Genomic DNA, 14,618 nt, shown 5'->3' on the forward strand with positions numbered 1-14,618 from the left:
TTCTCCTGTGAACACTTGATTTGCACATCATTATTCACCGCAATAAGTGACAGATTTTTTTCGGTAATGCACATATGGGATTGTCGTCAATCCCATTCACTACAATTGTACTGCATTATGCTGGGGATTTGCAACGTAACACTAGTATGGAGATATCCTGTGGGTAATTTTGTAGAAAATCCAACCAAGAATCTGTAGGGATATCAAAATAACAAATCTACATAAAAGTGTATGGATTTGGGTGTTAATTTACCTCCATTGAAAGTAGTATACTTGCCTGACCCGGCCCTTTTATTCCCATGGAGGATTTAGAGCATAATTATCATGTGGAATCTAGGCTAGATGTGCTATGGAAGTCCAAGCAAAGGGAACATGGCCCTATTATTGTATTCCTCTCAAAATACTGCATTTGGGGAGTTGTATTCCCCAAATTCAGGTTAATATCCAGGTAACTTGAGGGGGTGCAGAGGTTGCGGTCGCAACTGGGCCCAAGAGGTTTAGGGGGCCCTTATATGAGAAGACTATTACTATAAGCCATACATTATAGCCGGAGGCCTGGCACAGACTTTGCACTGGGGCCCATCAGCTTCTAGTTCTGCCACTATTAATATCTGAAAACTTTCAGTATGTACCGTATTTTCCGGGCCATTAGGCGCACCGGAATATAAGGTGCATCAGTCTGATGTGCCTTATATATGGAATTATTCCATATATAAGGCGCATCGGACTATAAGGCGCAGGGTGGCCGGGGGCGTGGCGGAGTTCCGGGGGCGTGGCAGAGCGGAGACGGAGCGACCGGAGAGGTGAGCTGGGAAGGGGGTCCTTTCAGGGGGGAGGATGGCAGCGGACCATACTTACATGGGTCCCCGCTACCGGAGACAGCAGATCTCCTGCGGGAACTGCAGACCGACGCGGCAGAAGTTGTTCGTGCCGCGTGGTCTGCAGTTCCCGCTGGAGATCTGCTGTCTCCGGTCTCCGGTAGCGGGAACCTATGTAAGTAGGGTCCGCTGCCCTGCGCCATACATAGGGCGCACCGGACTATAAGGCGCACTTTGGATTTCTAAGGAAATCCTAGGCTTTTATGTGCGCCTTATAGTCCGGAAAATACAGTATATAGTAATAGGATCAGTAAGGCTATTATAACGGAGTCCGAATACTTAGATAAAGATCTTTGATTTCTGAGTATTGATTGCATCGTCTTCCACGTCTTCCTTTCAGATAACCTTCCTAAGATGCAGCTGAAGATACGGGCAACATCTGAAGAATAGGATTTATAGCTTTCCAATGGCTGTCCCCATAACTATCCTCGACTGTGACCTGCTGCTGTATGGTCGAGGACACCGCACTCTTGACCGCTTTCGCCTGGATGACGTCTCTGATGAGTATTTAGTCACTACATATGGCTTTCCCCGTCCATTCATTGACTACCTAGTTGAACTTCTGGGTGCCAGTCTATCCCGGCCAACCCAGCGATCCCGGGCAATCAGCCCTGAGACTCAGATCATGGCGGCTCTAGGATTTTACACCTCGGGTTCGTTCCAGACACGTATGGGAGATACGATTGGGATCAGCCAAGCTTCCATGAGTCGATGTGTGACCAATGTCACAGAGGCCCTGGTGGAGAGGGCCTCACAGTTCATCTGTTTTCCGCAGGAGGAAGCTGCAGTGCAGAAGCTGAAGGATGACTTTTACTGTATGGCTGGGGTCCCTGGTGTGTTGGGGGTCATAGACTGTATGCATATCACCATTAAAGCCCCCAATGCTGAAGACTTATCGTATGTCAACAGAAAGGGCCTGCACTCCCTAAACTGCCTTCTTGTGTGCGATACTCAGGGGGCTCTGCTATGGGCTGAAACCCACCGACCAGGCAGCGCGCAGGATAATCTGCTTCTCCACCAGTCCGACCTCTTCTGTCTGTTTGAGACAAAAATGCACAAAGATGGCTGGATGCTCGGTATGTGTAGTATGTTTTACAGCAAAAGATGCGCATCCCAATGTATATAAGCTAAGCACAACCCAGAAGGACTCTCCTTTGGCCTTGGCAGGTCGGCAACTGGTGGCCCATGGGTTTGTTTTCATGTATACATGAAGCGTGGTTAGGCAGCGTGGTTAGTTCTGGGGATCTGTGTAATCATAACAGTGTCTTAAAGGACATCTACTACCAGGATGAAGGATTGTAAACCAAGCAAACAAGACATTCTGCTATGTGCCCCCTCTGGCCAGATCTGCTCTTCTTATAGCTTCTTATGCCCTTGTTTTTAAGAAATAAAGGTTTTAAAAAGTATGCAAATGAGCCAGAGATGCTCCAAACTCCATTGACCTCTATGAAGCTCAGAGCCCCTTACACTCATTTGAATAATTTTTCAAATCTTTTTTTCTGTAAAAATAAGGAAAAAAGAAGGGGCACAGAACAATATGTCAGTGTGCTTGTTTTACAATCCTTCATCCTGGTGGTAGATGTCCTTTAAGTAAGCAGCAGAAGGACAGTGATAAATGAATTTTAGCATCTCCTAGTGTACTCTGGGTGTGTCCTCACACTGCTGTTCTATTAGCTCTCTGCAGCTGTTCCTCCTCCCTTTGCTCTGAGTAAGAGCTGCATAAGGCTTTTGGTTGTTGAATCTTACTGTAGTGGTTCAAAACAGATGGGATGGGCTGTGGAGCAGATTAATGCAGAGCACAGCAGTGTGAGGAGACACCCTCAGTGCACCCATAGTAAACAGTCCTGCTGCTACTAATAACCTACACAAAGATATGAATTAACTACATTCCCGGGACAATATCTAATACTGGCCTAACATAGGACCAAGGGAACGTCTAGTAGTAGTAGTACAGACTTAAATTATCATGGCCCATAAACAGAATAGGGTTCGGGTTCAGCAGAATCTATAATACATTATTATAGGAGACCCTCATATGTTCTATATTGCTAGTTCTATCAGAATTGTCATCATATTACTAAATACTCTGTATTACTCTGTATGCAGAGGGCGAGAATCACAATGCAAAGTGAAATAATTTTATAGTTTCCTTGATATTTTTTTTTGTCTCTGATAGGGGACAGCGCTTTCCATCTTCGGCCTTGGCTAATGACACCAGTACAAATCCCTGAGAGCCCCCAGGAATACAGGTACAACATGGCGCACTCCGCCACCCATAACGTCATGGAGCGCACTCAGCAAGCTCTCCGCCATCGCTTCCGCTGTCTGGATGGATCGCGGGCGACCCTGCAGTACTCACCTGAGAAATCTGCACAGATTATTTTGGCCTGCTGCATACTACATAACATTGCGCTTCAGCACGGCCTGGACATCTGGTGTGACCCTGGACCGTCCTCTATGGAGACAGAAGAAGACTGTAGTAACATGGAAGCGGTGGAAACGGAAGCTTATCGTATGAGGCAAGAACTCATCCTGAATCATTTCAGCTAGCGTCAAAATTCTTGTGAAATACAGTGGAAAAGACTTTTTATACTTTGCTCACGGCCTTGATGTTTGATAGACCCCAGGGCACAGATTTATCTTGGTCTGATGGAGGCTTATTGGTTATATTTTAGTGACTTTTTCCAGCAATTCTTTGGAGTTTGCCGTGTCGCAGTAATTCCGGTTTGTGCCTACTTTGTCTTTGTATTTCTCCTGCTTCCAGATGTTTGCGACCAAATACGGCGCAAATAATTGCTCAAAAATACGCCAGTCTCGACCAAGCGAAGGAAAAGCAAAAATTAGTGGCAAATAAGTCTCAAAAAAAAAAAAAAATCTGCATCTGGCAAAGATAAATGATCCCCTAAATGAGTTATCCCACAATTACATCATACCCATAGTATAGGTCAGTAATGGCGAACCTTTTAGAGAACGAGTGCCCAAAATGCAGCCCAGACCCACTTATTTATTGCAAAGTGCCAACACAGCAATTCTAGCATTAAATTATGAAAATCTTGCTCCGTGCTATACCACAGCTTTTAAGGGTCCTGAGGACACCAATATCGTTGAGCAGGAGTTTCAATGGCTCCAATGATAATCTGACCATGTCCACACCTTCTCTTCCCGTAGTCTGAGGTAGACCCAGATGCTTAACATCCTGGGCTACCCGGGCCTGCAGGAGGATCCCTCAAGTCCTGTCTGGAAACTCTGTGCTGGGGTAACAGCCTGAGTGTCCACTGAGAGGGCTCAGAGTGCCACCTCTGGCACCCGTGCCATAGGTTCGCCACCACTGGTATAGGTGGTAAGAGACAAATCGGAGGGGGAGCCTCACTAGGCATAAGAATCAGGATCTGGTATACTTTTGAATGGAACAATTGTTGTGTATAATCATAGTATCATAGTCAAAAAGGTTAGAAAAAGACATCAAGTCCACCCTATACGTTATATTGCGTTGATCCTGAAGAAGGCAAAAGCCCTGCAAGGCTGCTGCCAGTTGTTCCAAAACAAAAATTCCTTCCCAACCCCTAATATGGCAGAATAACTCACTGGATCAACAGAAACTACTAACAAAAAGTTTTATTCCCATACGATGCTATATTATTGCTCTAAAGAAAGGCATCCAGGCCTCTCTTGAACATGTTCAAATTATTAGCCACTGGTAAACTAAATAATCCCAAATTTTGTATTCTAGTCCCCTCATTCCCCTAATAATCTTGGTTGCTCTCTTCTGCACCCGTTTCAGTTCTACTATTTCCTTTTTATACACTGGTGCCCAAAACTGTACACAATATTCATTGGCAGGTGGCCGGGAGCTGTACTTTGATATATGTGGCACAGGGGCTCAATAAATCTTAAGGGTGTTCTTAAGGCCATTGCTTAGTTCAAATATTGTAATCTAGGATTGTAAAACTGACCCTCTAAAAAAAAAAGTGGTAATAAAAATAAAATACCATACAGGTGTTACATATAGGAAATAGTTTCTTTTATACATTATTCCGGTTTTGACCCTGCAGCATCTGTGTCTTGGTCTCCCTATGGCACTGGCAGCACAGTAGCGTCATTAAAGAACATCTACCATCCGTTTACTGGGGCACATTTACTTACCAGGACCCTGCGCGATCCCTGAGGTGCGTTGTCCGACGAGGATGAAGTCTGCCACGATTCAACCAGATTGTGCGCCCGATATCCTGCATGTGTCTCTTCACCGCTCAGGTCCACCGGAGTTCACCTTCTTCTTCCCGATGCATGTAAGTGCATTGTCTTGCGGCACAATTAGAATTTTAAAACCCGGAATCGTTCGACAGCCACGTCTCCCGATTTGTGTTGCATGAAAGTCAGTGCAATACGATCGCATGCTCCAAAAAACCCCCTTTAAATGTGGGGCGAAACGGAAATAGTTGGAAAACGCGACGGTAATACGGTCCGCGGACCCTTAGTAAATAAGCCCCAATCTCTGTCGACTCCATAGAGATGATTGGAGCAGAATGGACATGTGCGGCTGTCTGCTCCGCTCATCCTGTGGATAAGTCCTAACTTGGGGGAGAACTCCCTTTAATAGAATTGGTGCAAACTAACACTATTTGAGTAGAAAATTGGACTGAAACTAAACTATTTTTACCCTTTGAAAAGAAGGCAAAACTAACAGAAGAGGTGCAAACGGACACTAACGAAAGCCATTGAAACCCCATTGCTTTTAATGGAGAGTTTAACGGATCCAGTGGTTTTCCGTTATCATTTTTGTGACAGAAGTTCATAGAAGACACAGAAGTGAACTGGATCTAACATGTGTGATACAATGGCTTATATGTTTAGCTAAATATTTGGTTCCCCGTGGGAAAAAGTCATAAATAATAAAATCTAAGATCTATTTGGTTTATTGTAGAGAAAAAAAACAAACAAATACAAGCAATAAAAAAGAACAAATTGTTCCAAATAAAAACAAGCACAAAATCAGCTCTGTGGGTGAAAATAAAAAAAATGTACAGATATGATTTTTTTTTTTTTTTTTTTTGGGAACTGTTTTCATTACACCAAGGTCAAAGAACTTTTGGTGACACTTGGTGTCTCCAGAATGTACTGACACTAAATAAAGTTGTGTCATGCATGGGGAACGCTGTAAGTTACAAATGTCAAAAAGACGGAAGAATTGCATCTCTACGTTGCTTCTTTCCTTTGTATCCACCCTGGTACAGAGGTTTTTTTACGTCACTCAGACTGCACTCATACAAAGCAATTTGGGGACAATAAAGCACCAGTCCATGTGACCCCCTTGGTGGGGACTGTGAGGGTGCAATCAGATGATGCGTTGCATTTTTGACGCATTCCACTTCATCTGCTAAAACGCAATATAACCTCAGCATGTGATCAAGGCTGAAGCCTTTGGAATGCATCAGAAATGCATCAAAAACGTGAAAGCGTCCTGAGGTTGCGTTTACATGAAAGGAAATCTACTGCAGGAATTTAATTATCTAGATTAGAAGGTTTCTTCCTTTTATGCTAAAGTGGCAGAAGTGCTATGGAGGGCGTTACAAGAGCCCCTGTAAGCTTCAGCATCACTGCTAGGTGTGGGCGTGATCCGGAAGCTGGTAAGGCCCCCTTTTACCAGATTTAGGCCGTGGTAACACGTACTGCTAGGCATCCGTTCATAACGCAACGCTAGCGCACAGAGGGCGGTCCTCGGCCCAAACACACATGCGTTTCCATAGAAACGCATGCGATTGATGTGCGTTCGGGCTGAGGACCGCCCCCTGTGCGCTAGTGTCGCGTAATGAACGGACGCCTAGCGGTACGTGTGACCGCGGCCTTACAGAAATATATATTTTTTTTAAAAGGAAGGAACCTGCTAATCTAGATAATTATATGGCTAAGTAGTGGTTAAATATAGTAGGTTTCCGTTAACAAATCTGTTAGCATTGCCGGTGTACAATGAAATCCCTGCCCCTCTGGTGCTGCCGGATACATCAAGAGACTCCTGTCCCCCAAGGTGTCCAGCGGCTGGTCTGTGCAGCGTATATTTTTACACCAGGTACTAGAACTAGAAGCAGAAAGCAAATTTTCACTCGTGAAAGTTTGCAAACTGCAGCGAGCGCAGGGCATACGGTTTTTAATGGACTGCTTACAAACGGACTCAAAATGCCACGTGTGCCGCCGGCCTTAGGGTGGTGGCACAACAGGCATTTTGAATTTATTTTTGGGACGTTTTTAAGGAGTCTTGATGCATGCAACTTGCATTGTGTGCCTGCTGAAACGTCAGACCCAAACACTCAGGGCGCGTTCACACGTTGCGTTTTGGTCGCGTTTTCATTGCGTTTGAAACGCATATACAACAGCTGATGAGAGGTAATTTGCCTAATTACATTTCCGTTTACATTTGTAAACGCAATGTTAACACGCTGTTAACACATGCGTTAACATCGCGTTTACGATGCGTTTTGTAAATGCAAATGTTAACAGTGATGTAATTAGGCAAATCACCTCTCCTCAGCTGTTGTATATGCATTTCAAACGCAATGAAAACGCAGGTCAAAACGCAACATGCGAACGCGCCCTGAGGAGAGGTGATTTGCCTAATTACATTACTGTCTACATTTGTTAACGCATGCGTTAACATCGCGTTTACAATGCGTTTTGTAAATGGAAACGTTAACAGCAATGTAATTAGGCAAATCACCTCACCCTGAGGGCGCGTTCACACGTTGCGTTTTGACCTGCATTTCATTGCGTTTGAAACGCATATACAACAGCTGAGGGGAGGTGATTTGCCTAATTACATCACTGTAAACGTTTCCGTTTACAAAACGCATCGTAAACGCGATGTTAACGCATGTGATGTAATGTTAATGCATGTGTTTTGTTAACTCATGTGTTAACAAATGTAAACAGTAATGTAATTAGGTAAATTGCCTCTCCTTAGCTGTTGTAATGCATTTCAAACGCAATGGAAACGCAGGACAAAACGCAACGTGTGAATGCGCCCTAAAGTTTTGCTTTTTGATGGTGGCCCCAGACAGCTGTGATATAAGACTATTTAGGAGAAGCCGGAGGTTGTGGAAGGCAACCTGGACATTCCCTTAAAGCTGCATTCACACAAGCCAATTGGACTTGCAATTCTGAGGCTGTGGCCACATGTTACGTTATATAAACACGATTGAAACGCAATTCAAGTGCCATGTATGAAGTGGGCTTAAAGGGGGGGTCCACATACCAAATAGCATTAGCGTGACACAGCTTTGATCACACTGTGTTATAACGAGCCGTGCACCTGTGTGACATCACATGACCCTGGACCGGGGTTTATCTACAGTAAGTGAACGTTGAAGCTTGCATGACAGCAAGCAGAGATCTTGCTAACTTTTCACACCTTTAAAGTGGAATTCCCACTTTTTGGCACAGTTTAAAAAAAAAAAACATCTCGTTTTGTGCGGGGGACAAGCCACATTTTACGGTATTTATAAAAAAAAAAAACCCGAAATCTTGAACAATGTGGATTTTTACTGTACAGAAACCAAAGTCCGCATGTAACTATAACTTTCTACTCATAGGATTAGATTTGTAGTAGTTCATCTACTAAAACAAATCCCCCAATTCCTCATCTTCCCGCTCAGCTGCTCTCGGCTCCATTAACAAGCCTACAGCTGCTGACATCTCTCTCTTCCGCGTTCGATTGCTCCAGTCTGCCAGAGACGCCGCCCTCTGATTGGCTCAGTTTGATCCTAGTTGGCTCCCGCATCGATTCGCTCGGGTATCCGGTGATCTCGGCTGGCAGCTACTTCGGTCTGGCGGCCGCCATTGTCCCGGATGGTCGCTGGTAACGGTATCTGTCTGTAGTAACGATTATTTTCCGCTCTCCGCCGTCAGTACGTCACCCAGGATTCCTCCATTTACACGGCCCGGGACGGAGCGGCCTGCCAGGCCCAGGACTCACCCCGATCCCTCAGGCCGGAGCCAGCCAGGCCTGCACCGCCCGAGAGGTGAGTAATCCCGGCTCAGGTGGCCGTGTACATGCTTCACCCGGGGCTGGGATGTGTTTACAGACGCGTGTGTGTACAGGGCAGATCGCATGCGGTTCTTGGCGGACATACCGCACCATGTACACGCAGTTATACTGCAGGCAGAGCCGGGGGCTGTATATACACCTCCTGCTGTCACTATAACCTGTCATCAGCCACTACCCTCCACTATATACCACTATACATCGCGCTTACGCCTGTCTTGTAACGTTTGTTGCTTCTATTTTGCGTATGTGATCAGCAGGAGAGCTGTGTACCGTATACGACACATGTGGCATTTTGTATCTGTGACCAGATTGAGTTTTTTTGGGCTTTGATTTTGTTACAGACAAGTTGTATGGGGTAGAAATAGGACACTTACCTACCGTGTACAATCTGCTAGGTAAGTATAGAATAGGACCATAATATCTGATCTTATATGTTATACACATGTGATAATATACGTATGTGGTGTTTGTGTACAAAATAATAGAACAAATTTCGGATATATTCTATATTTTTAAGGTGGTTCCTTGTACCAATGTGTCTCACCACTGAAAAAAAAAAATTGGGAACCTTATTTGTCTATATATAATGTGCGCCGGCGCTTGTACTTGTATTCACCATTGGGTCTATTCCATTTAGATGTACAGAGTAGAGGTCACAGGTGTGTAGTACTGATAAATGATGCTTTATGGTAAAACCCAAAGTAAATCTACCAGCATGATCAGCTCTTATGGACACTTACTCATAGATCCAGATAATGTGACTGTGGTGATCGTCTGATTTGTTAGCCATGGCCTCCTTCCTTCTAAAATCAACTTTTTAAAATTGTGCTAATAAGCCAGATGGACGCTTTTGGGGCATTACCAGAGCCCCTCCATGTTGAAGCTTTACATGCTTTTACACTCTTAACCTCCCCCTGTGCTCTCTGATTACTTTCCTCTATCTCTGCCTGATGTAATCTCACACAGTGGGAGAGTAGGGAAGTGCTCCTGCACAGTGTAACGTCCCGTAAAACTGCAGCATGGAGGGGTTCTGGTAACAACAACCCCCCCCCCCTCCAGAGCCCTAAACACATTAGCATAATTTTAACTATTGATTTTAGAAGGAAGGAGGCCATGGATAATAAATGTAAGAAGATTATTACAGTCACGCTGCCAGGATGCATTTTGATGGTAGATTTCGGGGACACAAGTCTTTATGGAATCTGTAGTTTAATGTCCCACATTGCGGGGGTGGGGGATCCCCACTTTGGCTCACCTGCTCTTGAATGTATTCTGTGCTCAGGCCGTGTTCTGTGGTTGTGGATTTTGTTGCTGAGTTATATCTTCAAATTCGTCTGTTTTCGTGGATGGACAAAAACCAAAAAAACCTAGAAGGCTGGCAAATGAGGCCACTAAATTGTCATGACCCATTGAAGGGCCACACGATTGATTCACTAATACTCACTGCATGTGGACCACACTTACAATCCTCTGTCATGTTAATGGGTCTAATAAAATTAGTGTGTCACTAGTTAAAATAAATAGATAAAAAATTTTGTGCATAAAGCCAACATCAAGCCGTCTACCATCATGATGAACCAGGAACATTACTCATAGATCCAGGAACTGTGACTGGTGATCTTATATATGCTATCCATGGCCTCCTTCCTTCCAAAATCAACTTTTTAAATTATTCAAATGATTTTGAAGTGCTCTGGGGGGTTGTTAGCAGAGCCCCTCCATGCAGCAGATTTAAAGATTGTTACACTATGCAACTTCAGCGAGATTGCATCAGGCAGAGGGAGGGAGAAGTGCTGGCGGAGCAGAGGGGGAGACAGTGTAACAGCCTGTGAATGTGCAGCACGGTGGGCCTCTTGTAATGCCTCCAGAGCCCTTCTGGTTCATTAGCATAATTGTAAAAGTTAAATTTAGAAGGACGGAGGCCATGGATAACAAATATAAGAAGATTCGCACAGTCCCGGTGCCTGGATCTATGAGTAATGTCCCTGGTTTATCAGGATGGATTTTGATGGTAGATTTCCTTTAAAATCTGATGGTTTGACAAACCGCATAATAATCTGCATGTTGTGTAAGGAACCTGCACTGTACAACTAACATGCGGTGGTTTCATTTCTGTCCTTGGCTTCTTTTACACAACTAAAATGCTAATTGGAAATGAGAAATGTCCAGGTGTGGAGTGGGGGCCGCTTGTCTGTCATTGACACTCATTGAAGATAAGCGGGTACCATAGGACATCAGATTGACCCCCTTATATTATGTTGAGTGGCCAGTTGTAGGACCCCCACTGATCTGATGATGACCTATCCTGTGGTAGCATCACTGTCCTATGGCTGGACAACCCCTTTAAGGAGACTTCGCTGTGGCATTTTGTGCCGAGGCTCTGACACAGATAAGTAATTACACTGATATAACTAGTATGTGCACTCATGACCTGGATATGGAAGCACAATGGTAATTTAGTGTTCCTGGAATTATTAAAATTAGCAATTTCTTATTAGCAGACGACAAGTTATTGCAGTGTTGTGTAATAGTCCATGTGATCGCAACGTGACTGCCTACAATAACATGTAAAACTTACACTAATATGGGACGCCGTCCCTCCCCATACAGGGTGTAGCGTAGTGACGCCCTCTCTCTTTCTGTAAATGATGTGGAAGACAAATTGCTCCGCCTCCTTGTCTTATTAGGTTGAGGATCTAGGCACAGATAGCGCTGCCTCCTTGTATCGTAATTCAGGTGTGGATATCCCTGCCTTATCTCGTCCTGTACCACCTCCAGTCTCAGATCTAGACACCTCGGAAATCGCCTCCCCCATGTCTGATCTGTGGTACAAATAGCGATAGGTCCATGTAAGGTACAGAAAGTGCTGCCCCCGGTCTCGGTTCTGTGGTACAAAAAGCTCTGCTTTCTGGTCTCGGATCTATGGTATGGAAAATGCTGTATCCCGGTCTTGGATCTGAGGTATAGGAAGCGCCATTCCCCCGGTCTCAGATCTAGGCTACCGAAAGCGCTTTCTGTACCCTAGATCTGACACCGTGGGGCGGTGCTTTCTGTACCCTAGATCTGACACCGTGGGGCGGTGCTTTCTGTACCCTAGATCGGAGACCGGGGGGGTGGGGGACGGTGTTTTCTGTACCCTAGATCTGAGACCGGGGGGGGGCGGCGCTCTCTGTACCCTAGATCTGAATACCCTTAGATCCGAGGCCGGGGGGGGCGGCGCTCTCTGTACCCTTAGATCCGAGATCGGGGGGCGGCGCTTTCCGTATCATCTGCGAATGGAAAGCAGAGCTTTTTGTACCACCGATCCGAGACCGGGGGCAGCAGTTTCTGTACCTTGCATCCAAAACATGAACCAGCCACAATGCCACCTTCCACCCCCCAAGGATTTTGGATCTAGGGTGCAGCGCCGTACTCTTTGTAGTGGATGACGCAGTGCGGGTCTTCTATATCTTAAAGATGCAAAACCCTCTCATTTCAACTGATTGGGAAACTTCTCGGTTGGGGGTTAGAAGTGCACCCCCAAGCAATGAGAAGGCATCCTTCACCCCATTTATACAGGGTTGCAAACATATTTCATATTGCAAAATCCGCGCTCCCTGGTCAGACTAGACTTTGTTTGATGGAGCAAAAGTCACCGATTATGTAAGAAGTAACCGAGAGCCTGGAGTCTACAATGTGCCACCTAGATACACATGACCCGCGCCTCGGACCAATCGTGTGGAGTGTGTGACTATGAAATCCAGGCTTCTGATTGGTCTGCAGTAGTCCTGCTGTGAATTTATGATTTGACTATTTTTAATTAAAGGGATTCTTTAAATGAGTTTTCAGTAGAACAAGTCCTCATTTTTTGTTACACTGCCTGGGCCACTACATGGAGAATGGAGCAAATGTGGCCTCTAGGAGCACTTCCCAAATTTTTTAGAAACTGACCCCCTAGGGCTCCAGCAGCTAACCTATTCAGTAGTCCCAGCAGACCCCTCTTATCAGTCGCCCCCAGCCCCACCTTATGTATCGGTCTTTTCCGGGGCTGTAATAACCCGGGGTAATGGAGTTGAACTAGTGTCCGTGCGAGCGATGATATAACTACTTGGCAATGGGTTTGTGTAGACAGAGATTTACTCGCTGGCCGCTCGTGCGTTGACGTCTTGTACAGAGGCTTTTGTTTGTTTTTCTGCTTTTTAAGTAACATTTTAGCTCATGAGCATCGGCGTCATTGTGTCCGGTTATAATTTACCTTCACACTGCACCCGTCCGCCGGATTCTTTCATTGAGCATTAAAATGTATATATTCGGGTCTAACGCTGCTTCATTTTGATGGAATAGAAGTCCACACAGCGCCAAAATCTGCTGCGGATCCATGGCCTTAAAGGAAACCTACCATTTGATGCATTATGAAGCAAACATACCTTAAAGGGAACCTACCACCCCGATTCTACCTATAAAGGTAGAAGGGGTGGTAGGTGGATGGATGGGACGTGAGGATAGCCCTTTTTTGGGCTAATCCTTACGTCTCGGGTGTCTTTTAGAAAACTTTATTGCATGTATATGCAAATTTTTTTATGCGGCTACTGGGGCGTGGAGTAGCCGGACATGAGGCTACTAGTCGCGGTTACTCCACGCCCCAGTAGCCACATTACTCCGCCTACCAGGTAATCTTTGTAGCGCAGCTCCTGGTAGCTGCGCGCCCTCGTCTGGGTTCCCTGCGTTCTGCGCATGCGCAGATTGCAGGCCTTCCAGGCTACCAGGACGTGAGGATTAGCCCAAAAAAGGGCTATCCTCACGTCCCATCCATCCACCTACCACCCCTTCTACCTTTTATAGGTAGAATCGGGGTGGTAGGTGCCCTTTAAGAATGATGTAGCTTCACTGATGCAGAAACATATCTTGCTTAATCCCTGAGCTAAGTGGTTTTGCTGAAAAACTATTAAATTATGATAATGAGGCTCTGTCGCTACTGTGGATGCATGGGGTTTCTCCTCTTACCCTTATTTTGCACAACTTCAGAGAACGTTGTACTCACTGTGTTGTCACTGACAGGTAGGAGTAATCAATCGCTGCACCATCCCCCAGCTGCTGTGTTTGAGTCATCCAGCTCAGGTTGATTAGCCCTGTCTGTCCTGTCATCTCAGGCAGCTCCGTGTATGCGGAAGAAATGTGTTTATGTATGGCGGCCAGGGCACCCAGCTTTCCCAAGTCCTCAATTTTATAATTTGTTTTTTTTTTGAGTACTCGGTTCGGGGTTTAAACAAGATATGTTTCTGCATCAGTGTAGGTACAGGATTCTCAAGGTATGGTAGATTTTCTATGAATGGGTATTCCGAATAAAAGTCGATTTGCCCTTCTACCTTAATGAATCCCCATCCAAGGGGTGAGGGTGATTGGGGTTGGACCACCACCAATTGACACTATAATGGGGGGGTTAATATGCATGTCTTGTACTACTCCTTTAAGTAAAATTACTGTACGCAGATAAGATTTTTCAGCTTGCTGATACACTTTGCATTCAGTTCCTCTTCGGTAGATGAAAACATATCCTCAGATACCCTCTAATCTGATGGAGGAGGGCGCATCTCCGCGTCTCGGAGACAGAAGCCGCCTAGTGTCAAGTTTGTTGTTTTCTTACGGGCTGCTGCTTCTACTAGACGCTGCGGATATTAAAAGCTGGGATTGTGGCTTTTTCGGCTTCTATATACCCCAGGATCTTT

The 14,618-nt window shown here is 45.3% G+C and overlaps 2 protein-coding genes across 8 annotated transcripts in view; both read left to right on the forward strand.

The window, feature by feature from the left end:
- The window catches only part of HARBI1 (harbinger transposase derived 1), a 14,585-nt gene extending 8,709 nt beyond the window's left edge, over positions 1-5,876 (forward strand). For all 5 annotated transcript variants that reach the window (XM_072118790.1, XM_072118793.1, XM_072118791.1 and 2 more), the window contains 2 exons: positions 1,219-1,954; positions 3,055-5,876. In XM_072118790.1, the coding sequence (XP_071974891.1) occupies positions 1,285-1,954; positions 3,055-3,428 (1,044 nt within the window). In that variant the 5' untranslated portion in view covers positions 1,219-1,284 and the 3' untranslated portion in view covers positions 3,429-5,876. The remainder of the gene's footprint in view (positions 1-1,218; positions 1,955-3,054) is intronic.
- Positions 5,877-8,591: 2,715 nt separating this feature from the next.
- The window catches only part of AMBRA1 (autophagy and beclin 1 regulator 1), a 55,777-nt gene continuing 49,750 nt past the window's right edge, over positions 8,592-14,618 (forward strand). Inside the window, exon 1 of one of the 3 annotated variants that reach the window (XM_072118799.1) lies at positions 8,592-8,887. The gene's annotated coding sequence lies outside the window, so the exon portion shown is untranslated. The remainder of the gene's footprint in view (positions 8,888-14,618) is intronic. The other 2 variants (XM_072118800.1, XM_072118801.1) reach the window with 2 other exon arrangements.

Source organism: Engystomops pustulosus, chromosome 7 (assembly GCF_040894005.1).
Source record: "Engystomops pustulosus chromosome 7, aEngPut4.maternal, whole genome shotgun sequence".
NCBI classification, from domain to species: Eukaryota; Metazoa; Chordata; class Amphibia; order Anura; family Leptodactylidae; genus Engystomops; species Engystomops pustulosus.